Below are 27,025 nucleotides of genomic sequence, written 5' to 3'. Positions count from 1 at the left end.
AAAAGGCTACGAGGGGAGGCACCATCAAAGAGGCAATGGCTTTCCTAACCAAATGTGCGACAAAATTACAACGGTACTTGACTCCTACTTGACCGCCATAAAAGGAAGCCATGAAATCACCCACTGAGACCCGGGATGTTGGTGTATGAGACAGCAAAAGCAAAAAAAAGTAACCGTCGTAGAAGAAGCGGCTAGCAGCCCCTAATTTCCGATAGTCTTTTCGCGCCCGTTGCGACAAGGGACGAATTATTGCTTTTATATCCGGTCTTCTTCCCAAACAACTTGTTCCCTTGATTGGCAGCTAAAAGGAGGGAGAGCTCCTCGCCACTGCTGCCAATGTGAGATGACCGTCGTCATAGCTCCGTATGAGTCGCAAAAGCCAACCCTGATACTTCGTATTCTGCAAATGCAAAGACACGTTATTTGATTCACAACGTGGACGGATGAGACCCTTGGCAAGTCAGGCGTAAGAAGATGCAAGACGTTGTGCGCGAGTGCTAGGCGGGATTTGCTTTTGCGAGGTTGCGAGAAGGCGACACTGCACTTTGGCGACAAAGACAAGCGCCGTTTATAGTCCACATGCATCGAGTAGGTGAGCGGCCACCTCATTTTGGAAATGAGACATGATGTAAAAGAACACCGTGGCCGGGCGCTGCCTATAAAAAAAGCCGTGCTATGTGGAGTTTTTCTTTGGCTCAAAATCAGGTCGCTGGACATTTTCAACAAAGTACGCAAACAATTTATAATCTGGCTTCCTTCGTACTTTGGTGAGAAGGAGAGACCACGCAAGTCTGCCAAAGTACAGGCTCAGCTCAAGCCGTCACTCTACCGCGTTTCACTTCTGTTGTTTTTTATGTACCAGCTGTGCAGCAAATCAATTCAACTTGTGCATAATTGCCTAAAAGTGACGCAGAACCAGAGTAAAAAAAATAATGCTGGCAATCATCAGGCACAGGGTTGGGGGCTAGCAATTGTTCCCACCGCCCAGCAGTACGGAAACGCTATACGGAGAGGGCGCGCTAAAGCGGAAGGTTGTCGAGGACCTTTGGATCCAATCAGCAAAGTCACAACGGCCAGTGATGAGCTGACAAGCGGCCGATGGCGCGGCCGTCCTTGGCATCTTGCCTCCTGCTCGTACCATGGCGGGATGGCTTCAAGTGCATGTTCCGTACAGCTGCCCCTCCCCCACGAATGGCACATGCAATGGCCGGCCACCTTACCCAGCCGCGGGGTGCGAAGGAGCTCTGGAACGAGGGCTCTTTTCGTGCTCTTACATTTCCGTTCATTTATTTTTGGACCAAGGGGGAAGCCATCTGCAAAATCTCATTTCCGCGACTTCCGTGTTGTAGACCGCCCGGCAGCCGCCAAGCACATGCTTTGTCCGCACGCAGCCCTCCGAACCGCCCGCCGAAGCTGTCGTCATCCTCCAATCACTTTTGCTCCTCTCGCCAAACGTGTCGCGTTTCATGGGCTTCTGCCAGAAAATTCCACTCGGTGCGTGCCTGGAGAAGACGTGTCCCGCCCCATGGGGCCGTGGGCACCTTGTCCCAATCCGGGCAACTGCGCCGTTCGAGATCCCCAGTCTGAAAGCCCCGTTCCGGGCGCCACCCCGAAAAGCGTGTTCGACGCCGAACCAATGCGCCCAGAAAAAAAAGGCCCAGGGCTCGAGCTAGCCCACATGTAAATGACATGTGAAGGGGCTCTGGGTGGGCATGATAGCAAAGCAGCTGTATAAAGAGGTGACGATATCTGGGGTAGAGGGGAATGCTGAGAGATTGTTCTGTTATTCTACGCTTTCTGCTCTTCTACAACCTTTTCCACACACATACATACACATACAACAGCTGTCAAAATGCAGGACGTCATCGTTGGCAAGTACCGTCTCTCCAAGACGGAGAACTTTGACGCTTTCCTCGCCGAGATTGGTTCGTCTGCCCGCTTCCCAGAGTTTCCTTTCCCTCATCCCACGCTCCAGTTCCATGTCGCTAACCTCCTCCGCCTCCTCCAGGCCTTGGCTACATCAAGCGCAAGCTCGCCCAGTCGACCAGCCCCGAAATCACCATCACCCGCGACGGCGACAAGTGGACCATGGTCACCTCGTCGGCCCTCAGCACCTCGGAGATTTCCTTCTCCCTCGGCGAGGAGTTCCCCGAGGAGCGCCAGGACGGCGTCTCCGTCACCAGCTGCATCAGCGCCGACGGCAACACCTGGACGCAGACGCAGAAGCCCGGCGACGGCAAGGACGTCACCATCGTCCGCGAGTTTGGCGACAAGGAGCTCAAGGTCACGTCGACCATTGGCAGCGTGACGGCCAACCGTGTCTACGAGCGCATCTAGGTGCGGCGAGGAGGCGCGTTGTATACATGAATGACGAAACTGTACATTATTATACTCATCACTATGTAACGAGTAAACTGGCATCTTGACGCATCTGTGCTGAACTGTATTGAGCTTGGTGATGTGTTGGTGGTGCGTATTGATGTGGCCTGGCCGTGGAAAGTGAGTGACTGCGCTGCGCAAACGGGCCTCACCTGTCTCGCCGTTTGCGCAAAACACACCGCGAAGCTTATTTCTCTCTCCTCATTCACTTCACTTAGGACTCTGCTATTCAAAACTTCAAGTCGCAGTAGTGTTCGATTAACTTTCAACCGACGGTGTTCAACACGTCTGCACATATTCTCGTGGCGTGTTAGTGAGCAGTCTGCTGGTAGCTTTGCAACTCGGCAAGAAAGGTGCACGTTATCTCGTCAGACCTACCATTCCAAGACATCCCAGCAAAATCGATGACCAACCAATTATTCTCTGGCCTGCAATTTAACCTGCTCGCGTTTAGATAATCTAGCCCGCCTCACTCGCCCATCATGTATAGCACTCGCTCGCTCCCCGAATACAATCCAAATCACCCAACGGCGCTTAACTCTTCCAGTCTGCTCCTTCAAGCCCTCAGGCTGTTCTGCGCCTCTTCACGTCTGGATTCGTGTCAACTTTGAAGAGCAGCGGATGTTCAGCCTCGGTGCCCTTTTCCCAGGTAATGGGGCTCCTGATGCTGTAGCTGGAAACCGGAGCGTGTTGTACCGCGGCGTGATGCTGGCAGCGATGAGATATCTGCGTGTGGAAGATGAAAGATTTGCACGTGAACAACGAAAGTTTGAATCACAAAACTCGGTCGACATGCGGTATGAGCTCGTGTAGTCGGCTTGGAGGAGGCAGGTTCGCTGCAGTTCTCAGCCGGGCCAACGGCAAGAATCGTGATTTGCGTTTGTTGGCTCACCTCACTCGACAATTCGGAGCCGCAAATTGGAATCCGAGCATTAACATCATTCTTTCAAATTTGTGTCCATTTTTTTTTCAAGGTGTAGATTGCGCCGAAGAGAGCGTAGACGACCTTAGATTCGCCTCGGTACCATGATGTCATGGTGGTGGATGGCTGGTTGGCGTTGCATTGCACCAGAATAACATGATAGATAAAATCTGCAGCAGTGAACATTTCCATGTGAGAAAATCATCATCTGATAAAAACCAATTAATTGGCTGCCAGTCATTTTTCTCCAGGAAACAGACCCTGCGCCGTTGTGGGTTGCCCGGGCGGCAACACGGCTGGATGGGTCGAGAGCGTAATGATTGCATCATAAACTACACCACCACAGTGCCGTATAAAGAGCAGCCACCAGCTTCAACCATCACACACGCCTTTCGTCAACAATCAAATACGTCAAATAATTAATCGCCACGATTGTCAGTTTTATTCACAGACATCACAAAATGAACGCACCTACAGCAGCACGCCAGCTCCTCCGCAGCGGCGTCCCCCGCTTAGCGCCGCGTGTGTGCGCCAGCCGACAGCAGACCCGACAGCTCAGCAAAAAGGACGACCTCGGCGGTCCCGGCGGCCAAGAACCGCCTGGCCAGAAGCCTGAAGGGCCCGAGGCCCTCAAGCGCAGAGCGTAAGCTTTTACAGAATCTCGACAAGGAAAAATAAAAGACTTGTACTGACGCAGCATTCATCCACAGTCCGCTCTATGCGGGCATCGGCCTCATCGCCGTCGCCGCCTACGCCTACCTGACGCAGCCCAAGGAGACGGAGCAGTTTGTCGGCAAGGCGATCCATGCAGGGCAAAAGGCCAAGGAGGCTGGCAAGGCCGAGTTGCAGAATACAAAGGAGGAGATTGTGGGAGGTGTGCAGAAGCTGGGCGGCAGAAACCCCGACGGCCAAAAGGGATTCCGATCAGAGTAGCGCGCAGTTTCGCTTTAGTCACTATACCAAAATGTAAGATACAGGCTCTCCTCACAGCCGAATAGTTTGGAGCCGATTGGCCTAGCCCTCGACCTTTGTTCACACGTTGGTGCCGTGCCCACCTTTACAGAGCGCCCACCAAGTCAGAATGAGAACGGAAAATACATCGTATACTACTAGTATCCTGATAGTCTGCTGCGACTTCTCGTCCGTATATTCAGCGGCGTTCCTGTCTCGTATACAATAGGATCCTTGCCAATACAGACAATCAGCATGTAGATTAGGCGTGTGAGATGCCGACAGCCCGACGGGGTTCCGATCGGAAGGATCGTATGATCGGCGTTTTCTTAAAGAACCTTGAAAATATACCAATGTCTCGCATGTCAATATTAGTGTTCTTTTCGGCTGTTTCCTCTCACTTCTATTGCTTTGGCCGACTCTCCGAGATGTCCCCGAGTGTGGTAGCGTACCCATGTCCGTATCCAATCCCGGCGTGTCATGCGAGCCAATTCATGACATCCTTCTCGTTGGAAAATGATGCACGTATTTCTTTTTTTTCTCTTCGATCGAAAAGTCGCTTTTTGCTAGTAGCACGCCTGCCAGTTTCTCGCACACCTTTGAGGGTTCCTATCTCGCCCAGCGCATACCTGGCGCGCACTGCAGGACGGCGATCACCCGTGGTCTTCTGCAGCCATCCACTAGGTTGTCGGTCTGGTTTCCGACCATAAAGCCGTATTACTCCCTCTTTACCTGCGCAACGTCGCATCATAATGGAGACGGCTTACACGCCGGCCAGGGCCTATTTCGGACGAGCAGAGTAAGCCGTGCAGCTGCTGAGAAACTAGCTTCAAGGTCGCCTGCTTAAAATCGCACAATTGCCCCCGATAATGCACACAAACTGGCGCAAACTCGTCTCAATTCCTTGCGATTCAATCTTCTCTGCCCGTCATGAAGCTTTCTAGCGTGTTTGGTCTGGCCGCAATGGCACAGGCGTCATCTGCCTTTTTCCTGCAGATCAAGGACCAGTCCCTCGCCACCGTCGGCTCCGTCCGCATCGTGTACAGCTACCGCGGCGCCACGGCCGGCTACCACGACAACGCGCCGTACATGGGCGCCGTCATTGGCAAGTCGGGCGCGCTCACCTCGACCGCCGACCTGGGCAACATTTACTTCAAGGTGGACGAGTACCAGAGCGAAAAGGGCTGGTATCGGGCCGCCTTTTCGAACCTCGAGGCTCCTACGGTACGTAAACACAGAAGAAGAAGAAAAAATCTAGAATCGTTGGATGGCTTTTAATCCACGAGCAAAAAGTGAAATTTTGCGGGGAGTACGGGCGACGCTAACACAATTGATGGGATAGAGTGCCGATCTCAAGGGACCCTTTGCCGTGGAATCGGGCAAGCTCGTATACAAGGGCGCTGAAAAGGTGTCGTGGACCATGTGCAACGACAGCGGCGACGGCGGCGAAAACGGCGGCTTGTACTTGCAGCTATTCCTGACGACGGATGCTGTGAAGCCGCCCTTTGGCTGCGAGACCAAGTTTGACCTGACCATTCCCCAGATTTAACGGGATGGCGTGAAACAAGCTGTAGACTGATTGCGAGCGGAAGCAGACGAATCCAGCCCCAATTTGTATCTATAGGGTTACAAAAAGTATTCCCTTGAGAGGGGCAGCGACTTGAAAGCATAATAGGCAAAGAGGGTCAACAACACATGTTAAATCAACTCGGCTGAATCACCTCCCCGAGAAGAACTTGGCGGCCTCTAAAATGTGTTGCGGGAGTGCCGGGACCGTGCGGCGTGGAGACGAGATGTGCGTCGATAGTCTTCGATGTCGAGCACAGGCCAGATAGGGCTGCTGCCCATGCTTCAAAGCGATAATATAAGCTTTTTATGCTGAGCCAGAGAGTGCACGTGAATTGTACAAGTTGCGGGCGATGCAGGGTAGCAAAAACAGCACTGTCGGGTCTGTCCTATCCATGGCCAAGGAAGCTAGGCAGCCTTGTCTTTCGAAGCCGATTGTGTTGTTTCAAAGCCAGCATTCGAAACCAGCACAAAGATAGATTCACCGTTAAATGCTCCAGCAATTATAAAGATAAGCGGAGCAAACAATTGGTGACAGGTTCAGGCAGCCAATCGGCTTCGACTCCAGCGTTGCCGTTGAGGGTGTGGATCGCCATGTCCGCCATCCGTTTCTTCCGCCGCGGCGGAGTTTGTAATGCCAAAGCCGCAGTGTTGATCAACTCGTTTCAACCAGCACGCGGATCGACACGTCTCTTTATACATGTAGCTGTTCATCTAAATTTATTTTTCTCGCCCGCGGTGCTCTTCGTCCTTCTCCCACAGCCGGGGGAAAAAAGCCTACAATTCTGCAAATGGCGGATGTACGACCGCCGCCCGCGGCGGTACCAACCTCGCCCAGCGGCACGGTGCCCAAGAAGCGCAAGGTCAGAAAAGGCACGCAGAGCTGCTGGGAATGCAAGCGCCGGAAAATTCGCTGCACATTTGCCTCGTCGACGGATGCCGTCTGCGACGGCTGCAAGAGTCGGCAGACGAAATGCATCGGCCAGGAGTACCAGGACGACCCGGCGCCGGCCAGCCGCAAGGCCGACCGCCTCAAACGCATGGAATCCATCATTGAAGACTTGGTCAAGCAAAAAACGTACGAATCTGTCGAAGAATCCAGCCAGGGCGACTGTCACTGCTCACAGGATTCAGATGCGACTACCCTTGTAGGCCGCACCCAAATTTGCCCCTTCACCATCATGGACGACGTGTGAATCGCTAACAACGTGGAGCAGAAACGCTCGAGAAGTTCCGGAGAGCACCACGCATCCCCATCACTTTCCATACCTCTCGGCCTGGAAGCAAAGACCCCGGAAGAGCTCTCCCGCTATCTCATCTCCTTCTGGCCTAGCCAGGCCGATCTGGACCTCATCGTGGACGCGCAGGTGTGCATCTCGATTCTCCTCCACGGCATGGTATGCCGGCCCTACGAGGGGTATTTCGAGAAGCACATGGCCGCTCCGCATCAGATCCTGCGCCGGCCGACCGAGGCCATGCACCCCGTGCTGGTGGCCCGCAACATGCTGCTGCTCGTCACGCTCCTCAACAGCCTCCCGCCGGCCTCTGTCGACGCGATCCCGGGCCTCACCATCACGCACCACGACATGAAGGAGCGTCTATACAACGCGGCGACCAAGCTCGTCACCTCCCACAACGACTTCACGACGTGCCTCGAGGGCATCGAGAGCCACCTGATGGAGGTCATGTACCTGACCAACCTGGGCGACCTGCGCCGCGCGTGGCTCGTCAACCGCCGCGCCATGGACCTCGCGCGGATGATGGGCCTCCAGAACGGCGGCGGCAAGACGTCGTCGCTCGTGGTGCTCGAGCCGCAAACCCTGGAGCGCGTCCGGCCCGACTACATGTGGTTCCGGCTCGTGTGCGGCGACCGGCACATGTCGCTGCTGCTCGGCCTCCCGCAGGCGACGACGGAAAACGTCTTTGCGACGCCCGACGTGCTCGAGCGCCACGCGCCGCTCGAGCGCTTCGAGCGCATCATGATTGTCGCCTGCAGCCTCATCCTGCAGCGCAACGACGCCGCCGAGCACAACGACCTCGACACCACCTACGAGATTGACAAGACGCTGCAGCGCGCCGCCACGCTGCTCACGCCCCAGTGGTGGATCACGTCGCCGCCCGCCCTCACCTACCTCGCCAGCAAGGACGACGCGGCCTTCCGCGAGACGCTGCGGCTCATGAACCAGTTTGTCTACCACCATCTGCTGGTGCAGCTGCACTTGCCGTACATACTGCATCCGTCGACTGGCGATCCTCGGGTTGATTGTAGCAAGATTACCGTGGCCAACGCGAGCCGTGCCATCCTGGCGCGGTTCATCTCGTTTCACGAGACGCCTGCGTCGATAGCCTACTGTCGCGGCATCGACTTTATTGCCTTTATCGCCAGCACGACGCTCTGTCTCGTGCACATTGAAGCGCGCCGCCAGCAGTACCTCGGCCAGGCCGAGCAAGGCAGCTTCAGTCTCTTGCAGCCGCTTCTTCATCAGCGCCACAGTGATCGCGGGCTCCTGCAGAGCCTTCTGGACATTGTCACCAAGATGGCGCAAGCCAGTGGCGACCCCGTCGCGAAGCGCATCGGCAGCATCCTCGGCCCGCTGCTTGAAATTGAACTTGACTCGTTCAACGGCGGATGCTACAGCGTCTCGGCCATCGATCACCGCGGCAGCTCCCCCGAGAAGCTGGAGTCGGGGTCTGACTTTGGGGACTCGAGCAACGCGCCGCATGTGCTGCGCATCAAGATCCCCTTCTTTGGCACAATCCGCATCGAGCACCATCCCAAATTATCGCATTCGCCCGATCCAAAACACGCAAGCGTCGAGAACCCAGACTCAGGATACGTGACGGGGCAGGAGTGCTGCAGCTGCGACAGTGCCTGTGGCAGCGACACCGGCGCAGGCACGCTGCCGACACCGAATACAAACTGTTCCCACCACTCAAGCACAGACTGGGCAGGCGTCTGTAACTTGGCAGAACAGTCTTCTTCGCTCGTCCACACCAAGGGCGAGGATTGGACGGGCGACGCGATGAATTTCGATCGTGGAGACGTCTCCGAGCCTTATCATTTTGTACCTGGCATGTCCTCCAACGACGATTGGGCGCTGCAGGGCGTCGATGTGGCGCTGTTCAGCAGCTTGAAGCAATGTAGTCAGTATATGGATCCTTCCTCCCGTTCATGAGCAGGTTCTGCTACAGAGCTCTAAGATATGTGTTTCATATCTTTGTATCATAATTACAGCGACCGGGTGTTTTGGGCCTTTTTTTCTCACTTACGCAGCAGATAGTTTAGACCTTTTTGGTAGAACATGATTGATGACTATTCACCCAGATCCACCACTTCAAATACCCCCCCATGCAGTTTCCATGAGTCGCTCAATGGTCATCGGTGGCTCAGTCATATTGCGGAACTCTGCCGTCAGATCCATCGTATCGCTGCCCGCCATCACATCCAGATCAAATGCCCCCAGCGCCACCGAAACCTCCAGATCCGCAATCACACTCCGTACCTGCTCCAGGCCGCGGGGATAACGTTGCGGAAACTCCTCGGCCAATGCTTCTGCGCGAGGTAGCGTGGCGTTTTTGTGTCGCAGGAGCTGCTCTGTGCCCTGGTAGGTGACCTGCACGGCCGCCCCGATGTGCTTCTCGGCAATTCGAACGAGTTCGTTGAGCGAGACGGTGCTCGCCGCCGTGGTGAGGCTTCCGCTCCACGTCCCGGGCTTCAGATCCAGAGCGAGCGCTACGTATCTTGCAGCGTCCTTGGTGTACGACATGCTCATGCGGGCCGTGCCGTCGCCGGGCAGAATGGCCCGCCGGCCGCGCGGGTCGATGAAGAGCGGCAGCTCGCGCAGATGCGTTTCAACGTGCGGCATGCCGAAATAGTCCATAAACATGCCGGTGTATACATACGCAAACTCCAGCGTCGAGGTGTCCTGCTCGAGGGTGCGGCGTGCATCGCGGTGGAAGTACTTGTCCGCATAGGGGAGCAGGCTGCCCGGGAGGTCGTAGTCGACATTGAACTCGGACGGAAGGAAGCGCGTCGTGCAGGGCGCCTTGTCCGCCGCGTGAATCAAATTGACTTGTGCGTCGGACGTGCTTTGCGCAAACATGCTGAATGCGCAGATGACAACATTGACGCCATGGAAGGTGAGGAGCTCGGTGAGGGCCGGGACGCAGTCGTATGAGGTCGGTATCACGGTGGCAGAAAAGTTGTCGTTATTTTTCGCCGTCTAGCTCTCGTGGTCATATTAGCTCACATCTTTTTCATCGGACATTCTCATCGCCCATTCGAGGGAGTGAATACTCGGGAGAGAATGTAGACTTGGTGGCGACCCGTCGCGATGAGGGCTTGCACAATGAGCTGCCCAAAGTCACCCGTGCCGCCAGCGACCGCGACGACAGACATTGCGTATTACTTGTTCAAGACAAAATCGACTTGATCGGAATTTCCACGTCAAAAGGCTTAGCGCCCGTTTTTGTAGCATTCCTGCACAAAGAGTCACGCCGATGTCGATCGTACTAGCGACAGCCTCCCCCACTTACACGCGACGATCCCGACCGTGAATCTTGGCAAACCCTCAAGGGCATTACAAGCGAGCGGAAATTTTGTGACTGATTTACCGACGTATTCTCTGAAGCTTTTAAACAATATATAGTCTATCAACTTGCTGGGCAGAAATTGTTCGGCAGTTGATTCTTTATTCACCCGGGCCTGGGAGGTGGCGCCGACTGGATCGCAGACAAATTGGCCGTTCTTGACACCGGTACCGTAGCATTTGCCTGCAGAAATGTAGCCGTCGATCGCATTGATGAGAAGCATCTCGGAAATTTTACGTACAGTTGGAGCTGCAGTAGCAATGGTTGCCGTATCCTGAGCCCGGATCGGCCCTGAAACATTGGTTAGGCCTGGAGGGCACAGTTGGCGATCAATTCTCAACTCACTGGTTTTCACGACTGGACTGGACGCCAGCCAGGCTAAAAATGGTGACCAAGGCGGAAAGTGTCACTGTAAGTCTCGCGTTGAAAGTAGTAATGTCCTTGGCTGTTGAAAATCGTCGTCTTGGAATTCTTCCTCTACTGACCAAGTTGCGCCATTGCGCACTTGATCATTCTTATGTCTCTGGAAATCTGCATAATCACACGCTGCATCAAAGACAGTTTGCAAAAATCTGCGAATGATTGCTCAAAGGCTGCGACATTTCCTTTGATTGCTTGACATCTGAGACACCGGATAAGGCTCTTCCCGTCCAACTGCAGCGGATGGCTTTTTCGAGGCTGACTGCGGCGCGCGTTCAGCTGCTGTCGGCGGGGTAGTGTGACGCTTCGTCATTGACAAGGGTTCTCATTTGCGAATTAATCTGTCAAACTTTTCACGCCCTCGTTTTCTCTCTCGACCAATTTTCTTCGCCTACCAGGTGAAAAAAACGAGTCTGGTAACTCTCCGCGACAATGCAATCCACTTCCGAGGCTGAAAAGCGCGCCCCGGCGCCTCGCGAGGAGAAGGAGCGGCCAAAGCTGCCCAAGCAAGTGACCCGTCTGACTCTGTCCAACAAGCTGCGTCGCTCGATTGCAAAGGAGGCGCGCACTGATGGGAATACCAACAAGCTCTGGGAAGCGGCCAGCTCGCTGTCCAGCATCCACGGGCAGTACGCGCGGTCCGGGAAGCCAGCGACCGAGCTTGAGATTGACCTGCACGACCTCTGGTTCACCTACTACCATGCCGCCAAGAACACGCTCGCCGACAATCCGATTCTGGACCGGCTCGTCGTCCAGATTCTCCAAGCTCGAGAGATCGGCCCCCTGCAGCGGACGTCTTCAGCCGATACCGGCTCCGTCGCAACCACGGCGTCTACTTCTGACGGCATCATCTGGACCGACCTGCCGTTCCTGGTCCCCGACATGACCTATTTCTGGCTCGAGGACTGGGCCAAGATGAGTGCCAGCAGCCGGCTCGGCTTTTCCACATTCTTGGCCAAACTGGCGTCGGTGGGAATCTGTCGCGACCGGTTCTGCAGCATCGCTCTCATGCTGCTCCGAGACACTCTGGAGACGGCGCGCCCACTCGGCGTCTGTGTGGGCGACGACGACAAGGATAAAGAGCGCTCCGCCGAGAAGCCTGCCCGCCGACAGCAAGACGTGACCGTTACCGAGCTTCTGCCCGCAGTGAATGCGTGGATGTTTTTCGCAGGGCGCAAGATAGTCCAGCTCGCCGACACTCGATGGAGCGGCGACGATGGGGGCCTGGGGCCACTTCTGCGCGCCGATCCGTCGAGCAGCGCCATGTCGGCGGGCGGGTTCAGCCCAGAAAGGTGGATACATTGGCTCAAGAGGATGGAGCAGATTGCGGAGGAAGCCGAGAGTGCAGGGGATGCTCACCTCGGCGGGCTGACGCGGAGGTACATGGATAACATGCTCGCTGTCGCTGATGAGATGGATTCGGCGGTCAAAAGGCTGTTGAAGGACTCCCCTGGCGTGATTCGACATCAGCCGATGACACTGGAGCTTGGGCCAAAGTAGCACATCACTCAATACTAGCATAAACTTGGATTGTCATTGTTGCTAAAAGTCTGCATTTACGACATAAGCTTTGTTGGTCTTGCGAGTGACCATCCAAGCGGTTCAACCCGAGCGCTGGCTCTCGGGCGTCGGGAGTTATCAACGAGGAATTAGGTAGTATTTCAACAATGTAAACTGCCAGCACGCGTGTTGCTCCGCGCGCTCTGGTGAGCTGGAGGGGCTTCGTCATTTACTCAACCTCGCCCAACCGATGTCGAGACCATCACGGAGAGTCGAGACCGAAGCATCAATAAAACTCGGCCAATCCTTCCCGACATCAAGAATCAGGTAGCGGTCCGATCACCCAAAACTACCAGCATGCATTTTGCTCCCGCAAAAGGGCCGCCTCTGCATCCCACGACCCCGATCTAGCGAGCTACAGTGGCAAAGCCCTTATTCCACGCCAACACACGCGTAGGCGTCTGCCCACAGCCCAGCGCACTGCTCGCCAACCAGCGGGTTCCACGTCGCAAAGTCGTGCTGCGAAATGTGGTGGTACGAGGTGATTTGCGCACACGTGTTGCCCTTGTAGATGTAGTGAAACTGGTTGCAATTCTTGACCATGTTTCCCTGCGTGGGCTGCGGCGTCTGGATGCCGTTGGACGGGGCCGTTGGCGTCGGTGTCGGGTGGTCCTCGCCAATCACCCCGACGCAGGCATACGTGTCTGCCCACAGGCCTGAGCAGTCCATTCCGACCTTGGGGTTCCATCGGGCAAACTGCTCCTGGCTAATGGACTGATAGGATGTGACTTGGTCACATGTGTTGCCCTTGGAGATATAATGGAACTTATTACAGTTCTTAACCATATCTGGCTGCGTTGGCTGCGGCGTCTGTACGCCGTTGGACGGAGTCGTCGGCGTCGGTGTCGGGTAGTCCTCGCCAATCACCCCGACGCAGGCATACGTGTCTACCCAAAGGCCCGAGCAGTCGGCGCCGACCCTGGGGTTCCATCGGGCAAACTGCTCTCGGGTGATGGAGTGGTAGGATGCGATCTGGTCACACGTGTTGCCCTTGTAGATGTAGTGGAAGCTGTTGCAGTTCTTGACCATGTCCGGCTGCGTTGGCTGCGGCGTCTGCACACCGTTGGATGGGGTGGTGCTGGTTGGTGTCGGGGTGGGAGTCGAGTCCTGAATGACTCCCACACACGCATAGGCGTCTGCCACAAGGCCGGTACAGTCCTTGCCGACCTTGGGGTTCCATCGGGCAAACTGCTCCTGGGTAATGGAGTGGTAGGACGTGATTTGGCCGCACGTGTTGCCCTTGTAGATGTAGTGGAAGCTGTTGCAGTTGCCGACCATGTCCCCCTGCGTCGGCTGTGGCGTCTGCACGCTATTGCCAGCGCTTGTGGTTGTGGACGGCGGCGTCGACGTTGTGGTGGTGGGAGGCGGCGTGTTGGTCGACGACGTGGTGGCCGCGCTGCCATCCAGGCAGTACGACTGGCCCTTGTTAAAGTTGCCACAGCTGCTGGTGATGCTCGGGTTCTTTACAAGCCTGTTAGCCGTCAAACAAGTATATCGTGACGGAAGACGCCCCGTCATGCAAAAGCAGTCAGAGAAAAAGAAAAGATATACCCAATTCAGGAACGAAGCCCTGTCTGTCGACGTCTGGAAGATGACGGATTCGCAGTCGACCGTGCCGTCATTGTTGTACCACACGTTGCACGGGTTGGCCGTCTTGGGATCCGAAGGCATCTTCGGCTTGCCCGAGATGTTTTCCCAGATGAGGTTCTGGATCGCAATTGGGGCATCATTACCGGCGTGGGCCAAGAGCGGCAGGAGAGCCAAGACGGCCGCGGCGGCACAAGTTTGCATCATATTTCTTGTTCGTCTTTTATTTTTGGCCTATCGTCCTTGGCTGCTTGCTTCTTGTATCACAGCGAAGCGAGGATCAATAAACGTGGCACATCCTTTTTATTTTATATACACGACAGCCCTGGGCGGGAAAAGACCACCAGAGCCTGCTCCTGCTCCGATATGCCGAAATGAAAAGAATTGTTTTTTTCTTTCCGCCATCAATGAGCCATGCATGATCAACTCGCCGCAACTAACCACTTCTGTTTAGGACTGCTCGCGCTACTGCAGGTTAAACTCGCTCGGCAGCTCGGCTCCAGTAGCAAGCGGGAATATTGCCTGAACAAGTCGGCGCCGGCCAGGTGTGCGACAGAGCGCTGCATGCTGCCGAATTAGGCGCTCATCATACATTCAATAGTGTCGACAAGGCAAGTTGGCCTTGATTTAATTATCTCCACCAGTGCCTTTATCGAGTAGTCCAAATAAACGAACCCCGAATTTTACGTACATGAGCCACGCAGCCGCATTTAGTATGGGTGCTGCACTAAAGAGTAAGTTGTTAATATATTTTATTGATTAAAGGATATTTAAAACAAAAGTGTTGGGGAGCTGCGAGGCAGGTGCCCTAACGAGGCACGCCAGATTAATTCAGGCTGCCTGCGCATAACTATAGTGGATGCTACCAGTAAAGTCCTCGGCATCACCTACCTTTGAGAGCGTGGCACCTGTATCTAGTTTACTCAACTTCATCTCTATCTTGTCAACCAATCATCAAGGAACAGATTGGGCGCGCACGTGTCGTTCGTCACTAGTGATGGATACAAGCTCACCACCCACAACATTCCATCTTTTCAGCCGTCTGCCGCCAGAATTACGAGACCGTATCTGGTTCTTTTGCTTGCCGCGTCGCGTCGTGCCCCTCGACAATCCCTTATTGCATTCCTAGAACCAAGATGAACAGCAGTGCTGGGTCGGCTTTCGCCAGCTGGATCGCCGAGCAAAAGCGCCGCCCTTTACTGCATCCGTCTGTCGCGAAGCTCGCCGGGTGGCGTTTTGCTGGGGCGGTGTCGAGTACATGGAGACTGGTACTTCCCTTATGGATGTATGGATACAGCGCAAGCTCGATACGCTGCTGTTTGGGTGGACGTACGAGTGCTCGGTCAGGGCATTTCACGGCGAAGACATGATGGAGCTTTTTCTCTGGGGTCAGAGGTACTTCCATCCGGGCGGGCCAGTGTGTTTGACCGCGGAGCAGTTTTTCGAGTTTCACCCAAGCCCATCGGCGCCCGAGAGCGCCTACGCGCCACATCTCCGAATAGACGAATCCGAGTCGATTGCGTATCTGCTTCACAACGCTAGAGAGGACGAACACGAAGTAGACTTGAACGCAGACTTGAGCGCCCCAATGGACGTCGATGTCGCCATGGTGACTATCTACATCCACGCAACAAGAGGAGATGTGCTTGCGTCGCAGCTTTTTGGCCGTATTGCGGATGAGCCGTCGCAGCTGGTCGACTATAACGACGCGGCCACCATATCTAAGTTTCGCACGCTGTTTAACAAGAACCCAAACAACCAAAAACGAGTAGCCCTAGCAGAAAAGTTTGATGCCATTCAAGCACCCGAGTTTCCAGCGCAGGTGGCGAGGTGGCTTGTCAAGGTGGCCTGGAAGCTCTTAGCAATCAAGTGGCTGCACGAGAAGCAGCATAATCCCCAGAGCAGCATTTACAGCGATCCGATGCAGGTTATTGACGAGCCTGGGCTATGGCATGATTACTTGTGGATGAGACGCGGTCAAGGAGGAATGAATTCCTTCAAGGTTAATCACCCTTGGGTTGTTGAAGAGACACAGAGGCTGCCCAAGTTGAGGCCTAAGATTTGGTTCACATATTGCACAAAAGACTGCAAAGTAAAAAATAGAGCCCCAAAAAGGCTTAGAACATAATGTGTATAGCTTTTAATTCTACTTCTTTTTCGAGATATAAAATGGTAGTTAGTAACTTTTACTCGCTGCAGGTCCCTGTGAATATGTATGTACAAAGGTGAATCATTGCACATCAAGGGAACGCCCAAAGCGTCAGTATTTAGCTCTATGAGAAATACAAACAGTACAGCAAATGCAAAACAAAGAACCAGTGTATCTATAGAAATTATTGTCAGAATTGCAGCATGACCAGCTTGATCAGCCTTTCTTTGTCCTCTGTCGCCCTCTCGACCCCCCAATCTTCACCCCCTGAAGCACGTGGTCATGTCCTGTGTCTCTTCCATGGCGTCGGCATGAGTTCTTCCTCCTCCATCCTTGTGGAGGTTGTAATCATCGACGTAATTGTTTACAAAATCTTCAACGTCAGCAGCATTAAGGCCGTCTATCTTCTTGGCCTCCTCCAGGGTTTTCGCCAAGTCGAGTTGTTTGTAGGGAGCGGCAGGCGGGTGAGAAATCGGGTTTTCTGTAAGTACGGTCTTAATGTCTTTACCGAACTTTTTCTCGAAATCATTGGGAAATCTTCCAACAATAAAATCTGCAAGGTTTTTGCGGCGCAAATCGGCGGCGGCCTGCCAGTAGTCAACCATCAAGCCGTACGAGCCCCCGGAAAGAGGCAGACCTTTGTTGAGCCGGAACGCCCTGGAGATGCTGAGGCTCAGCCTGATGTTGATGGAAACCTGGCGAAAGCTTTTTCCGGCGGGCCTGGAGGGAAACATTCGGTCGTCCCTGACAGTCCCTGTGTACTTGATGTCGTGCAATGCGGCAATCGCAGCGCTCACGTCGTTACGGATCGCGTCGTCAGTGAGCTTGAACCAGTCGAGTCGACCATAAGGGGGCTGTCGATCGGCGTTTTGGGGTGCAACGTATTGCATAAACTCTTTAAACCGGCATGGGGATGGGCAGTCGGGGGCAATAAAGTGCTTGGTTACCCCAGACTCTTCCTCAAACTTTCGGGTAAGGTAGAATGCAATGGTCTGAGCTGGCCCGGCGTCTCTGTTGCACAAGGCCGTGGTAAAGAAGAAGTGACACGCGAAAACTCGGCCAACTTTTTTTTTGAACAATTTTTCTCTTTCATACACTCCATTATTACACTAAAAAAGTGATGCCACTTTCCAGTGTCTTATTATGGTCTATATACTATAGCACTTACTCCAAGTGAGTAGGTAAGACTGTCATCTTAAATAAGGCAAAAGTTATCGACACTCAAGCCGCGCGCGATCAAAGCTTCCGGGCTCAATCGGGGATCATGCTTAATCACCTCCCCTGTTTGTTTGTGTTTGAAGCATTGCAATATGACCGGATCATCCGGCGCCCTGGGAGGGTTAGGAATCCTCGTCCACTGCTCGACGAGCCCGAACCTTGGGTCCTCGTCCGAGAGTACATTGGACTGTGGGTTGAAAAATCTGTATGTTGTTAAATATCCAGCGTCATCTTCAAAAACCTGCACTCGCCATGGACTGGGTACCGGGCCCAGCAGTGCCGTGGCGTCGTGCAGCCCGTAGACGAATGCGTCTCCGATGAGGACAAAGGTTCGAGGGTTTCTCGACTGTAGCCGTAGCAGCACTGGAGCGTCATAGCCAAGTAAGACGCAGATGATGTCGCCTAAGACTTGTTAGCAGCCTCTGAAGTAATTGCATCTTGATGATTTCGAGCTTTGACCACTCACCAACCTCACAACCCTCTGGTCCTAATCCGATATATCCCATGTCAGTGACAAAGTATCGTCGACCCTGCAGTAATCTCAAGGATCGTTCCTGAGAGAATACGAGCGGGACCCTGGCATGACTAGCCCGGGCCTCAGGACAGGGCATTTCTCTCTTGGCCCATTTCCCAAACAGAGCGTTTGGGGAGTCCTGTGTTAACCAGGTTTCCAGATTTGGAAACTGGAGCGTGGGGAACCTCTCCTGTAAATGATTCCCAGCCACAGTCTTTGCGTAAGCCACCCGGAAAGTCTCACCTGTGATATACAATGGCGCCATGTCGAGCTTGTCAGGCTCCATTGCCCTCACATCAGCCAGTGTCTCTGAAAGATTGTCGTTCACTGGGATTGTTTTCGACACATGTGTTATTCTGGCGCATTGTACTCCGGCTACCTTCAAGATTTCCTGCTGTAATTGCTCCTCCCATCTATATTCTGCCCAGCATCTTGAGTACCCAGCAGCGAGCTGCATGCCGACCTCTCTGCCGACCGCCGGCGGTGCCGAAAAGTCCGGCACCCACGAAGGAGTTCCGGTCTTCTCTCTTCGCGCGAGAGAGCAAGCTTCAAAAAAGTCAAGTCGCTGCGCATGCTCAATGTACGCCAACATGACCTCTTTGTAAGCGTGTCCGACCGGTAGGCCGTAGCGGGGCTCGATCCGAAAAGAAAACGACGCTGGTAGCAGACCCAAGAGCCCGTAAACGAGATCCCGCTGATCAGAACAGCCCCTTCTATCAACCAAATTCAGAAGTTTCCAAGACATGGGATAATTGAACCCCATTTGTACTAGACGCTTCACTATCCGCAGCCTCATTCGCGGGATGAGTGACTGGGGAAGAGGCTCGCTCTTGTACAGGAAATTGACTGTGTTGAAAAAACGATCCCAGCTTACGAAACTATTTCCACAAACCATAATAACCTCCCTGGCGAGCTGGATCTCCTGGACGACCCACAGCCGTTTGAAATAGTCTCTATTCAAGAGCTGTGCAATGCCCATCCAAGTGCCGCGATCGTACGGGAGCACCGTTCGGTGGTCCCATTGTCTTTCTGTCGCTTCAGGGGCGAATATGGTCGAGTTGTCGACAGTGGTTATAACCTGACTTCCCAGGAAATCGAGGGCTCGCATCGCATAGCTAACATCTACCGAGTCTGGACCTAGCCACGCCAACACGCGCTGAGCGCGTGGGTAAATATCGACCATTCGAGAAACCTGCTGGTTGCGTTCGTTGACATCCAGCTGGTTGATGCAAAGGGCGTCGGCCCATATCGTGCGTGGTTTATCAGGATAGCGAAGATGGCGTAGAGCAGAGGCGAGATTCTGTCTGATGGAGAGTTTCGAGAAGGAGGTCTCGGTTGCTATGTATACTGTTTCAGGATGAAGCGCAGAGCCCCATGTGTAGGACAAGGCTTCAAATTTCGGTCCGTAGTCTTCTCTCCTTTCGTTCGGCTGGAAATAGAGGGATGGGTTGATCGTTTCGATTGGGTGCGTCCACGACGAGATCAGCAACCCTGTCTCCGAATTCTGGAAGGAGAACAGGAATCGATGAGTTGCGCGTGCCTCATGGGCATCCCAGTTTTTGTGGCAGTGTTTTTTTCAGTTCTGTGAGGACCATCCGTCGCGACACCGTTGGACTAAGCGGCAGCAGAAGTACATGTGAAATCTTGAGAATAATTTTGTCCTCAAAAAGACCGGGTAAAACTGTAACAAGGCGAAAGTCATCCTTATTTTGCAATGGTTTATATGCATAGATTGACACATCCTCTTCGACAACGATTGACGAAGCGTTCATGTCGGTGAGTAATGCGAATGGTATTAGTAAAACAGAAAGTGAAGATAATAATATTTAGAGTGTGATGGCGGGGTCTCTATACTAAGATGGCGGGGCCCTAGAGCCTGCCTGTTGTCTTATTAGCCACGTGACTACTATTGTGTTAGACTCCATAGGCTATTACAATAGGGCTCTTCGCACCGACTTCATGACCCGAACTCCTCCTATAGTAGCAGCTACGCGCCAATCGAGATAAAACTGCTTCTTCTCAATTGGCGGTTCTTGCTGTAGGCGGCTTCTGTCAGCGGAGAGCTACCTGTGCTGTGTTATAGTGTTGTTGTGCCGTGAGGCTTGTTTGACGCGTGTTTCCACGTAACAAAGGAAATAGTACAACGGGTTTTACAAGCAGTTAGCGCAGCTTGGGCGATTTATCGGCTCTTAGTTGCCAGCTAGAGCGTCTTCCATTCTTTAGTATCGCTTATTGATCTTCGAATAATAGAAGTCAGCGAGCTTTACGTAGATTTGGAAGGATCTACCTAGGTTTCTCCGTATCGCGGTATCAGGCTCGGGTGTCAGCCGAGGCCTGAGGCTGCGAGGGATCTTCCTGCATTAGAAAAGGTGAGTTGGAAACTTCCGGCGCCGACATGGGCAGTTTATCACGGCGTCTTCGTGACTGAAGCGCTCGCGGCGAAGTCTCCGTGGTGTGCCCTCGTGGCTAGGAGATATCCTAGCTGCCGTCGTTGAAGTGTCAGCTCGGGGAGCTTCTTCAGTTCGGCTTTCAGACCAAGTCCGTGATAGCTTTCTCGGTTGACTGTATCCCACCATCGCTGGAAGGCAATGGGAAGGAAGCTTCGCATGTGGCGCTTGCAGTAGGAGACTGTTAGGGGGTTGTCTCCTACCGGCATTTTTACCCATTCCTTAGCGAGCTGGTCGGCCAGCTCGCCAATAATCTTGTGAGTCTCTCCATCGATTGAATGTTCACTGTTCATGCTTAATTAGGAGGCTAGTAAGGAAGACTTGTCTTCCCAACAATGAGGATTTGGCATTGGTTTATATTCTAAAACTAGGAATCAAGTTTTGAAATCCAGAAAGCTCTACCGTCAGGCCACAGGGCAAAAGATCAGGGTATCGAAAGCAATTCCAGCAATTTATGTAGGCGCAATAGCAGTATATATAACGTTTAGCCAGCGTTTATAACACTAGGGTACGGCTACCACTATTACCTGCAGGGCCTCTGACCAGTAGAGACCCTACTTCAGTACAGAGACGGGCTTCCACTTGTGTTGGCTAAAAGCAAACTCAAGCCTTCGCGACATCGTCTCCGTAGGTTGGGAGTTTGGATGCATCAGCAATGTTTGCAAATGTGCAGTGGGGGTATTCCGCACCGTGATGCCAAGGAAATATGAGATTGATCCAACGATGGAAAACGTTGAAAATGAGCAACAATGGCGCCGACAGTTCGACATACTCGTCCGTGGTGTGGACACTGTCAAGCGCCGCCTTGTATCTGGAGCCGAGATTTTTCAACGTTTCAAGTCCAAGATCACCGAAAAAAACAAAATGATCAAAGGTTTCGAAGAAAATACTGTTGGTGATTGTCTTCAACACTTCCACTGTAATGTTTTCATTGGTCGACAGCTTGAGACAGCGGAATAAGATGCCCCCGCCATCCACCATCAAATAAGCCTTGTCATGAACGAGGATCGGGTAAGAGCTCCCCCCAGTGCCTGCCCCGCTCTGAACCACGCCAAGCCGAATTAAACGAATCTCATCTGGTTCGTCATGCCAATTATTTTCGATGGATTTCTCGATTTCCGCCTTGACGACACGCCAGTGATTTGGATCGCTTGGCAAAGCGACGTCGGGCTGCTTAATTATGGCCGGCTCGGTAGTTCCGCCGATCAAACTGACAGAGATGCGAACAATTTTGCGATTGGCGCTGGCCATGGTCTGCTCTCGAACGAGCTTTCCGACAAGTCGCAAATCGTCAAGATCCTCAGCATAAACCTGAGCAAACTGGTTGACTTTTGCTGTCTCAGTAACCTTTCCATAGCAGACGTTGATCTGTGCTCCAGGTGCGTAGCAGTACACGCCACCAAGTTCGCGCTCGACCATGTGCGCACCCTTAAGTGAAACTATCTTGGTTCCAATCTGCAACGTCTCACCAGCAATCACAGTGTTGGTGAGGAATGAATTGAGCGGAAGCTGTTCCAAGACACCGCGGACGGTATCGGGGTTTTTGTGCTCAAGGAGTGCTGCACGGAAAGACAGACTGGTGTTTTTGACAGAAAAGAGAAGGTTTGGCCCCATATGGGAGTATTGCTCCCGTACTGATCCCATCTTATAGAGGCGTCAAGACGGTGCGTTGACTTGTGCAGTTGAAGATACTTTCGGTGTCTTTATGGAAGGTCAGCGCGGATTGCGTGATGCAGAAGCCAGCACGCATTTGTCGCTCGGGGTAGATTCCAGTTAAATAACCTTAGTGTATGCAAGCCCCTTCGTGGAACTCGAACCAATTGGAAAATGTATTGGCTCAGGCTAGGGCATTAGCGCCGGGTGTAAGAAGCATAAGGACCACCGTTAACAATTCTGTCGACGGAACAAGGGTGACCACATTATCTCAATTCAGTCTCCATATTTAATGGTGTTAGTAGATCATCTGGCGCATCCGGGAACGAGAAGGATGCCTTCGCTTTTGCATTGATATGTGTCGTCATTGAGCTATCGGGGAGAAAGTACTCCTTAGCAATGAAATGATAGCTCTTGAGTTGGCGCTGCAAAGCGGACATTGAGTGACGAAATATGGCTGGCTGAGAGTGACGACATTGTATGTTGCACTTTCTTGCCTGTCCTGTGCTGGCCAATGGAATTGGTAGTGACGTACTTCATCGACGATTGCGTACGACACGATCGCGTCACACCGCCATTCTAAACAATAAGTAGCCACAGTTCAAGTACACTTGCGAGTGGGGGACAAAGAACATCACTGCCCCACCTACCCATTATTATAAATGAAGAAAGTACTATAGCTAGCCGCTGAAAATATGAGAAAAGTGACAAGAAGGAATATAGCCGCCGCAATGGACTCTCGCTAGGCGGCAAAAGTATCTAAATTTGCTTGTTACTATTAGGGTCTACATTAGTGGCATATAGGGTTGCTCGCTTATAAGTAAGCTCTTTGCTCACATCGTAAGGGAGTTGCGCAATAAATCTCCAGTTCGGGATTCATAGCGTAAAGCTGGGATGAATGCGCCACCCGCATGTGGTTCGCGAGGGCTTGCGAGAGCTGCAAAGCGAAATCGGATGGACTACGCAGGTTCGGATCGAAGCCGCGGAAGAAAAGGCGTAAAGTAAAGCAAAGTAACGATCTTGTGAAAATGAGGGCAATTTCAAAGAGCCAGGAGTCTGCTGGCGCAGACTGTCTCAGACAAGCTTGTACCACGAATCAGCCAATCACAGTCGAAAACACAGACGTCAAGCTATGAGCAAACACATTTGGCGCAACAGCACCTACCCTCAGAGAACAGAAGCATTTGCGAGCGGAGCAAGTGAGATTACCACATTCGCCAACCATTGTGGGAAATATTCATTTGGAGAATGCTGGTATGTGTAAGGCAGATATGAACGTTGACACCGATCTTACGACTGTAGACGGCTGCGCTGATGCCCGACCAGCTGTTCCTGAGCTATTGCCGCAAATCAGGCAGCTCTTTCTGGGCACTGATCAGAGTGAGCATCCTAGGAATAGTGGCAGACTTCCTGTATGAGCTTCAAGGCAACCTCTAGGGTCTTACATCTCGATGCAGGGCTCCGAACTCGAGTTTTAGGATGATGGAATCGATGGAATCCTGTCTTACTGCCTCTTCCATTCCTTGCAGCGCGAGAACGTACGGCTTCTCAGATTCTGGTAGGGCCATATAATACACGCGTATCGCACGGGAGAGCTTCTGCGACCCTTATACAGCCGCCAGCCTTCAATGCTAAATTCGGTACTCCCAGCAGAAGTATACGCTTACCTCAAGAAGCCTCTAGAACGTCGAGATAGGTAGAGGAGGCCAGATGTAACGATAGTATGACTCTTGTATGGGTTCAGTCTCTTAAGAGCCATAGGTATACGCGGGCCTGGATTACTCTAGGGCGGCTTGCCATGGTATATCTGGCGCCAAATTGAGTGTGACCTCGAGGCCAGGCGTACGTTATATGACGCCGTCTTTTAAGCCAGATCTGCGAGTGTGTGGGGATAAATGCTTGGTATTTCTGCCATGAATCTGGAAGGGGTCATTCATATCCAGTGTGTTTTCCCTCACTTGGTCGTTGTCTTTCCGTTCAACGGCGTCTTGACCAGTTAGTGGTTTTGCGGCCTTACTATTAGTGGCGAGCTAGCAGCTGTTTATTTGTGCATTTGCTGTTTTTCTTGCCCGCAACGCACTACATGTTTTTGTCCAGCGAATTCTCGAGCAGCTGGCGCTGGCTAATGACTTTCTGCTCTCCCGGCCTGACAGGTGAGCAACTTTCTGCTTGTCCATTGGTGACTTAGTGCTCGTTGCCGCTCTTCTCCTTACTTCCTTCTGGGCTGTGGTCCTCGCTCGGCGTCCCATTTCTTGGCGTAGTCGTTTTCCGCTGGGCACTTGTCCCGTATTGCCCATGATTCGCCGTTGTTTTTTTGCGCCACGTTTTCTGGTGTCCATCCGTGTCGAAACACAGTGTTATAGTCAAAGATTGTGCTGCGGCTTATGTTATGGCCGAAAATGGATTGCGGCTAAAAGTCGTCCTGTGGCCAAAATGCGTGCTGTGACCAAAATGCGTGCAGTGTCTAAAAGTCATGCTGTGTCCTAAAGTCGTGCTATGGCCGAAAATCGTATCTCCCACTCACGGGTCCAGCACTGTCAAATAAAACATTCCCGTCCTTTAGCAGAACTGAACCTATCACTAAGCTTTTGCCCCTAGTTTCGCATGTTAAAGCTGGAAAGCACTTTCAGAACGTAGATTTCTTACCTCAGCATTTTCGCTAACACTATAATTATAGAGTGAAATCTCTTGAGCAATATAGATCGTTTCTTTTACCAAACCAAGTGTGTTCTCTAGATCTGCGGTAAACTCCTGGCTAACGGCATTCTAAGCAGCTATAGAAGCCTAAGCAATATAGCGCGCGATAGTGTATTCTGGTTCGCCACCAGGTCTTAAAAGCCCCCTAACGCCAACACTAGTGGTAGCTTTAAGGCAAATAGAGTAGTAGGCGTGCGGGTTGCTCACCTAAACAATCATCACAGCCACCGACTTAACGGTTTTTAGACTCGCTTAAAATAAAATATGGTAAACAAAACAATAGGTTAAGGGTGCTTCACGTAGGATAATTCTGGTTTTAGTTGTTAAGATATCGACGGTCACTAGGAACGGGCAGTCACTTTAAAGGGTAGATAAGGACACAATGATATTCTGGGAAAAGTATTAGCAGCTAGACTAATAATGATATATCATGTGCGGGGCTCTCAGTATAGTGCCGCTTCGTTCAGTTAATAAAGGCCGACAATCCTAAAGAAACCGTGTTAAGCACTGTTATAGTCGTATAGCTGTAGATGCTTGTATTTAATCGCAGGACTGGTCCGCCCTTTTTAAACGCGGGCTACTCGCAGCCGCAGAACGTCGACAATCTACAGAGTTCTCTTCACAATATAATACCCGACCAACGGAAACAGGTTTAGACAAATTTCTTCGCTTTACGCTTATTGGCGCCTGATAATTGACATGTATGTTAGGTACGGTGCGGCTTCTATGGACTCGCTATGCCCGAGCTATCCTCGAAGGTCGAAAATTCTTTAGCCTAGCCTAGAAAATATACGTAGATGATGTAGCTAGCTAGCCATGGTCGTGATGGCGTTGTAGCTCATACCCGTAAGCGACAGGAAGAAGCGCAGCTGAGACACTGGCGCGCAGTGCGGTCGAGTGGTCGATGCGGGGAGATAACGTTATGACGCTAGTGGTACCTAGGCGGCGGTAGTCACATTTTTAGCTTTGAGGGCACAAAAGAGCCAGCCAAGCAATTTAGAGATAGACCTCGTCCATTAAAAAGCACGGCGTACCGCGAAGCCGCAATGGTCCAATGAATAACACATATTGATCACTCCCGAAAGCCATCATCACCACATCTGTAACTGTGGCCGGTCTACCGTATTTCTGGTTAAGCTTGTAAAAGAGCTGAAGCATGAGCCCTAGAATTCTGTCAAGATTAGCAACTAGGAAGAGATGGTATGTGAGGTGGTCATAGCGTACTATATCTCGTCTATAGGGTATTGTACCTTGTTGTAATTTAGATGTGATGAGTTTTCCGGCCAGAATATGCTTCCGTTGTCATGATAGTAGAGCCACGTATATGCTAGCTCGGCGAGACCGTACTCTAGGTCAGCAGGCTTCCAGCGAGTGAGGGTACTACTGTTAGTTGTTATCTTTGTGGTGTAAAAGCTCGCTGGAAAAGAACAAACACATAGGTAAAATTCCTGTGTACGGAGTAGATAAGGGCCTCCGTAGTCGAGTCTCCTGAGGAGCCCTGCAATACTAGGTATTGCATTTCCCTTTATAGGGACTTTAACCTTCTAGAGACATACTACCCACTCGTGTACTAGAAAGGTAGGGCGCTTCTGCTCTCTCGGGTCGTGAACTGCCCGCGCAGAGGGCGCAATTTGATCGCTCATAAAGCCGGTCACAGCTAGGATTAGTTCTGCAAGTAAGGAAGAGAAAATGTGGAATAATTACCAGATTGTTAGGTCGAATTTTAGTGTTGGAGGAAGCAGAAAGGGGGATGAGCCTCTACACCCCCGAAATATGGCGTGGGCGCAGCCTAATCTCCGGTAGTAAAGACTGGTTAAGGTGGCGGAATACAGCCCGTTTCCGTTTCTTGACTAATCACTGACCTACGACCACCTCTCTACTCAGATCTCTCTTAGACGGTACCTGTTTTCACACCGTGCGCGAGATCCGCCCCAATCACCCGAAATTAGCGAGAATGTCTATACTAGAGTGCCTCCTGCTCTCACCAAGGAATACTGCTATTGGCGCTTGCTGAAGTTGCTCTTGACCGGGATGCGGCGATCCCCATCTCTAAAAACAACAGGAACCCTGGGTTGCTCGACGCCCTCGGCTCCAATGTCGAGCCCCTTGCTGCTTCTTATAGTGGTGATTGAAGTGTGGCGAGGATAGAGCCGGGCCGATGGCAGGAAAATGGAGGAGCTTTGATTGTCTGGGGTTCTACACAGATTTAGGCCCCTCAGTGTATATCTACAGTACCACAAGGTGGAAGTCATAAACCAAGGATGAGACGAAAGGTCGGCAATATAGTGTGTGCGGCCAGCCTAGTCATAATGCGCGAACTTGTCAGGGTGATATGGAAACGGCATGACCCCGTTGGACTTGGCGACGACGGG

At 52.5% G+C, this 27,025-nt stretch overlaps 14 protein-coding genes across 15 annotated transcripts; 6 read left to right on the top strand and 8 right to left on the bottom strand.

Moving 5' to 3' along the window:
• Positions 1-1,852: 1,852 nt before the first annotated feature.
• LMH87_009544 (uncharacterized protein) lies at positions 1,853-2,337 on the top strand (the record flags this gene model as incomplete). Its single annotated transcript, XM_056196556.1, has 2 exons — positions 1,853-1,925; positions 2,009-2,337. 2 exons carry the CDS (start codon positions 1,853-1,855, stop codon positions 2,335-2,337), a joined length of 402 nt encoding a protein of 133 aa, XP_056053691.1.
• A 606-nt stretch (positions 2,338-2,943) lies between these two features.
• On the bottom strand, positions 2,944-3,321 carry LMH87_009543 (uncharacterized protein; the record flags this gene model as incomplete). The annotated part of the gene is made up of 3 exons (XM_056196555.1): positions 2,944-3,087; positions 3,158-3,215; positions 3,272-3,321. 3 exons carry the CDS (start codon positions 3,319-3,321, stop codon positions 2,944-2,946), a joined length of 252 nt encoding a protein of 83 aa, XP_056053690.1.
• A 441-nt stretch (positions 3,322-3,762) lies between these two features.
• On the top strand, positions 3,763-4,234 carry LMH87_009542 (uncharacterized protein; the record flags this gene model as incomplete). Its single annotated transcript, XM_056196553.1, has 2 exons — positions 3,763-3,944; positions 4,012-4,234. 2 exons carry the CDS (start codon positions 3,763-3,765, stop codon positions 4,232-4,234), a joined length of 405 nt encoding a protein of 134 aa, XP_056053689.1.
• Positions 4,235-5,182: 948 nt separating this feature from the next.
• Positions 5,183-5,801, top strand: LMH87_009541 (uncharacterized protein; the record flags this gene model as incomplete). Its single annotated transcript, XM_056196552.1, has 2 exons — positions 5,183-5,476; positions 5,595-5,801. The coding sequence occupies 2 exons, from the start codon at positions 5,183-5,185 to the stop codon at positions 5,799-5,801; spliced, it is 501 nt and encodes a 166-aa protein (XP_056053688.1).
• Positions 5,802-6,609: 808 nt separating this feature from the next.
• LMH87_009540 (uncharacterized protein) lies at positions 6,610-8,994 on the top strand (the record flags this gene model as incomplete). Its single annotated transcript, XM_056196551.1, has 2 exons — positions 6,610-6,966; positions 7,036-8,994. 2 exons carry the CDS (start codon positions 6,610-6,612, stop codon positions 8,992-8,994), a joined length of 2,316 nt encoding a protein of 771 aa, XP_056053687.1.
• A 159-nt stretch (positions 8,995-9,153) lies between these two features.
• Positions 9,154-10,217, bottom strand: LMH87_009539 (uncharacterized protein; the record flags this gene model as incomplete). The annotated part of the gene is made up of 2 exons (XM_056196550.1): positions 9,154-10,041; positions 10,116-10,217. The coding sequence occupies 2 exons, from the start codon at positions 10,215-10,217 to the stop codon at positions 9,154-9,156; spliced, it is 990 nt and encodes a 329-aa protein (XP_056053686.1).
• A 1,043-nt stretch (positions 10,218-11,260) lies between these two features.
• LMH87_009538 (uncharacterized protein) lies at positions 11,261-12,328 on the top strand (the record flags this gene model as incomplete). Its single annotated transcript, XM_056196549.1, has 1 exon — positions 11,261-12,328. One exon carries the CDS (start codon positions 11,261-11,263, stop codon positions 12,326-12,328), a length of 1,068 nt encoding a protein of 355 aa, XP_056053685.1.
• Positions 12,329-12,760: 432 nt separating this feature from the next.
• On the bottom strand, positions 12,761-14,182 carry LMH87_009537 (uncharacterized protein; the record flags this gene model as incomplete). The annotated part of the gene is made up of 2 exons (XM_056196548.1): positions 12,761-13,849; positions 13,940-14,182. 2 exons carry the CDS (start codon positions 14,180-14,182, stop codon positions 12,761-12,763), a joined length of 1,332 nt encoding a protein of 443 aa, XP_056053684.1.
• Positions 14,183-15,233: 1,051 nt separating this feature from the next.
• Positions 15,234-16,103, top strand: LMH87_009536 (uncharacterized protein; the record flags this gene model as incomplete). Its single annotated transcript, XM_056196547.1, has 1 exon — positions 15,234-16,103. The coding sequence occupies one exon, from the start codon at positions 15,234-15,236 to the stop codon at positions 16,101-16,103; it is 870 nt and encodes a 289-aa protein (XP_056053683.1).
• A 281-nt stretch (positions 16,104-16,384) lies between these two features.
• On the bottom strand, positions 16,385-17,014 carry LMH87_009535 (uncharacterized protein; the record flags this gene model as incomplete). Its single annotated transcript, XM_056196546.1, has 1 exon — positions 16,385-17,014. The coding sequence occupies one exon, from the start codon at positions 17,012-17,014 to the stop codon at positions 16,385-16,387; it is 630 nt and encodes a 209-aa protein (XP_056053682.1).
• Positions 17,015-17,319: 305 nt separating this feature from the next.
• On the bottom strand, positions 17,320-17,848 carry LMH87_009534 (uncharacterized protein; the record flags this gene model as incomplete). The annotated part of the gene is made up of 2 exons (XM_056196545.1): positions 17,320-17,744; positions 17,809-17,848. The coding sequence occupies 2 exons, from the start codon at positions 17,846-17,848 to the stop codon at positions 17,320-17,322; spliced, it is 465 nt and encodes a 154-aa protein (XP_056053681.1).
• A 91-nt stretch (positions 17,849-17,939) lies between these two features.
• LMH87_009533 (uncharacterized protein) lies at positions 17,940-19,628 on the bottom strand (the record flags this gene model as incomplete). Its single annotated transcript, XM_056196544.1, has 4 exons — positions 17,940-18,025; positions 18,100-18,550; positions 18,749-19,360; positions 19,491-19,628. 4 exons carry the CDS (start codon positions 19,626-19,628, stop codon positions 17,940-17,942), a joined length of 1,287 nt encoding a protein of 428 aa, XP_056053680.1.
• A 1,278-nt stretch (positions 19,629-20,906) lies between these two features.
• On the bottom strand, positions 20,907-21,947 carry LMH87_009532 (uncharacterized protein; the record flags this gene model as incomplete). Of its 2 annotated transcripts, none has more annotated exons than XM_056196541.1 (1): positions 20,907-21,947. In XM_056196541.1, the coding sequence occupies one exon, from the start codon at positions 21,945-21,947 to the stop codon at positions 20,907-20,909; it is 1,041 nt and encodes a 346-aa protein (XP_056053678.1). The 2 variants fall into 2 exon arrangements, with proteins under 2 accessions (XP_056053678.1, XP_056053679.1); XM_056196542.1 differs by having other exon boundaries at positions 20,907-21,917.
• Positions 21,948-24,165: 2,218 nt separating this feature from the next.
• On the bottom strand, positions 24,166-24,610 carry LMH87_009531 (uncharacterized protein; the record flags this gene model as incomplete). Its single annotated transcript, XM_056196540.1, has 3 exons — positions 24,166-24,366; positions 24,481-24,550; positions 24,603-24,610. The coding sequence occupies 3 exons, from the start codon at positions 24,608-24,610 to the stop codon at positions 24,166-24,168; spliced, it is 279 nt and encodes a 92-aa protein (XP_056053677.1).
• Between the last annotated feature and the right edge of the window lie 2,415 nt (positions 24,611-27,025).

The sequence above is a fragment of the Akanthomyces muscarius genome, chromosome 5 (genome assembly GCF_028009165.1).
Source record: "Akanthomyces muscarius strain Ve6 chromosome 5, whole genome shotgun sequence".
Taxonomy (NCBI): Eukaryota; Fungi; Ascomycota; class Sordariomycetes; order Hypocreales; family Cordycipitaceae; genus Akanthomyces; species Akanthomyces muscarius.
This window is presented reverse-complemented; position numbering and strand designations above follow the sequence as displayed.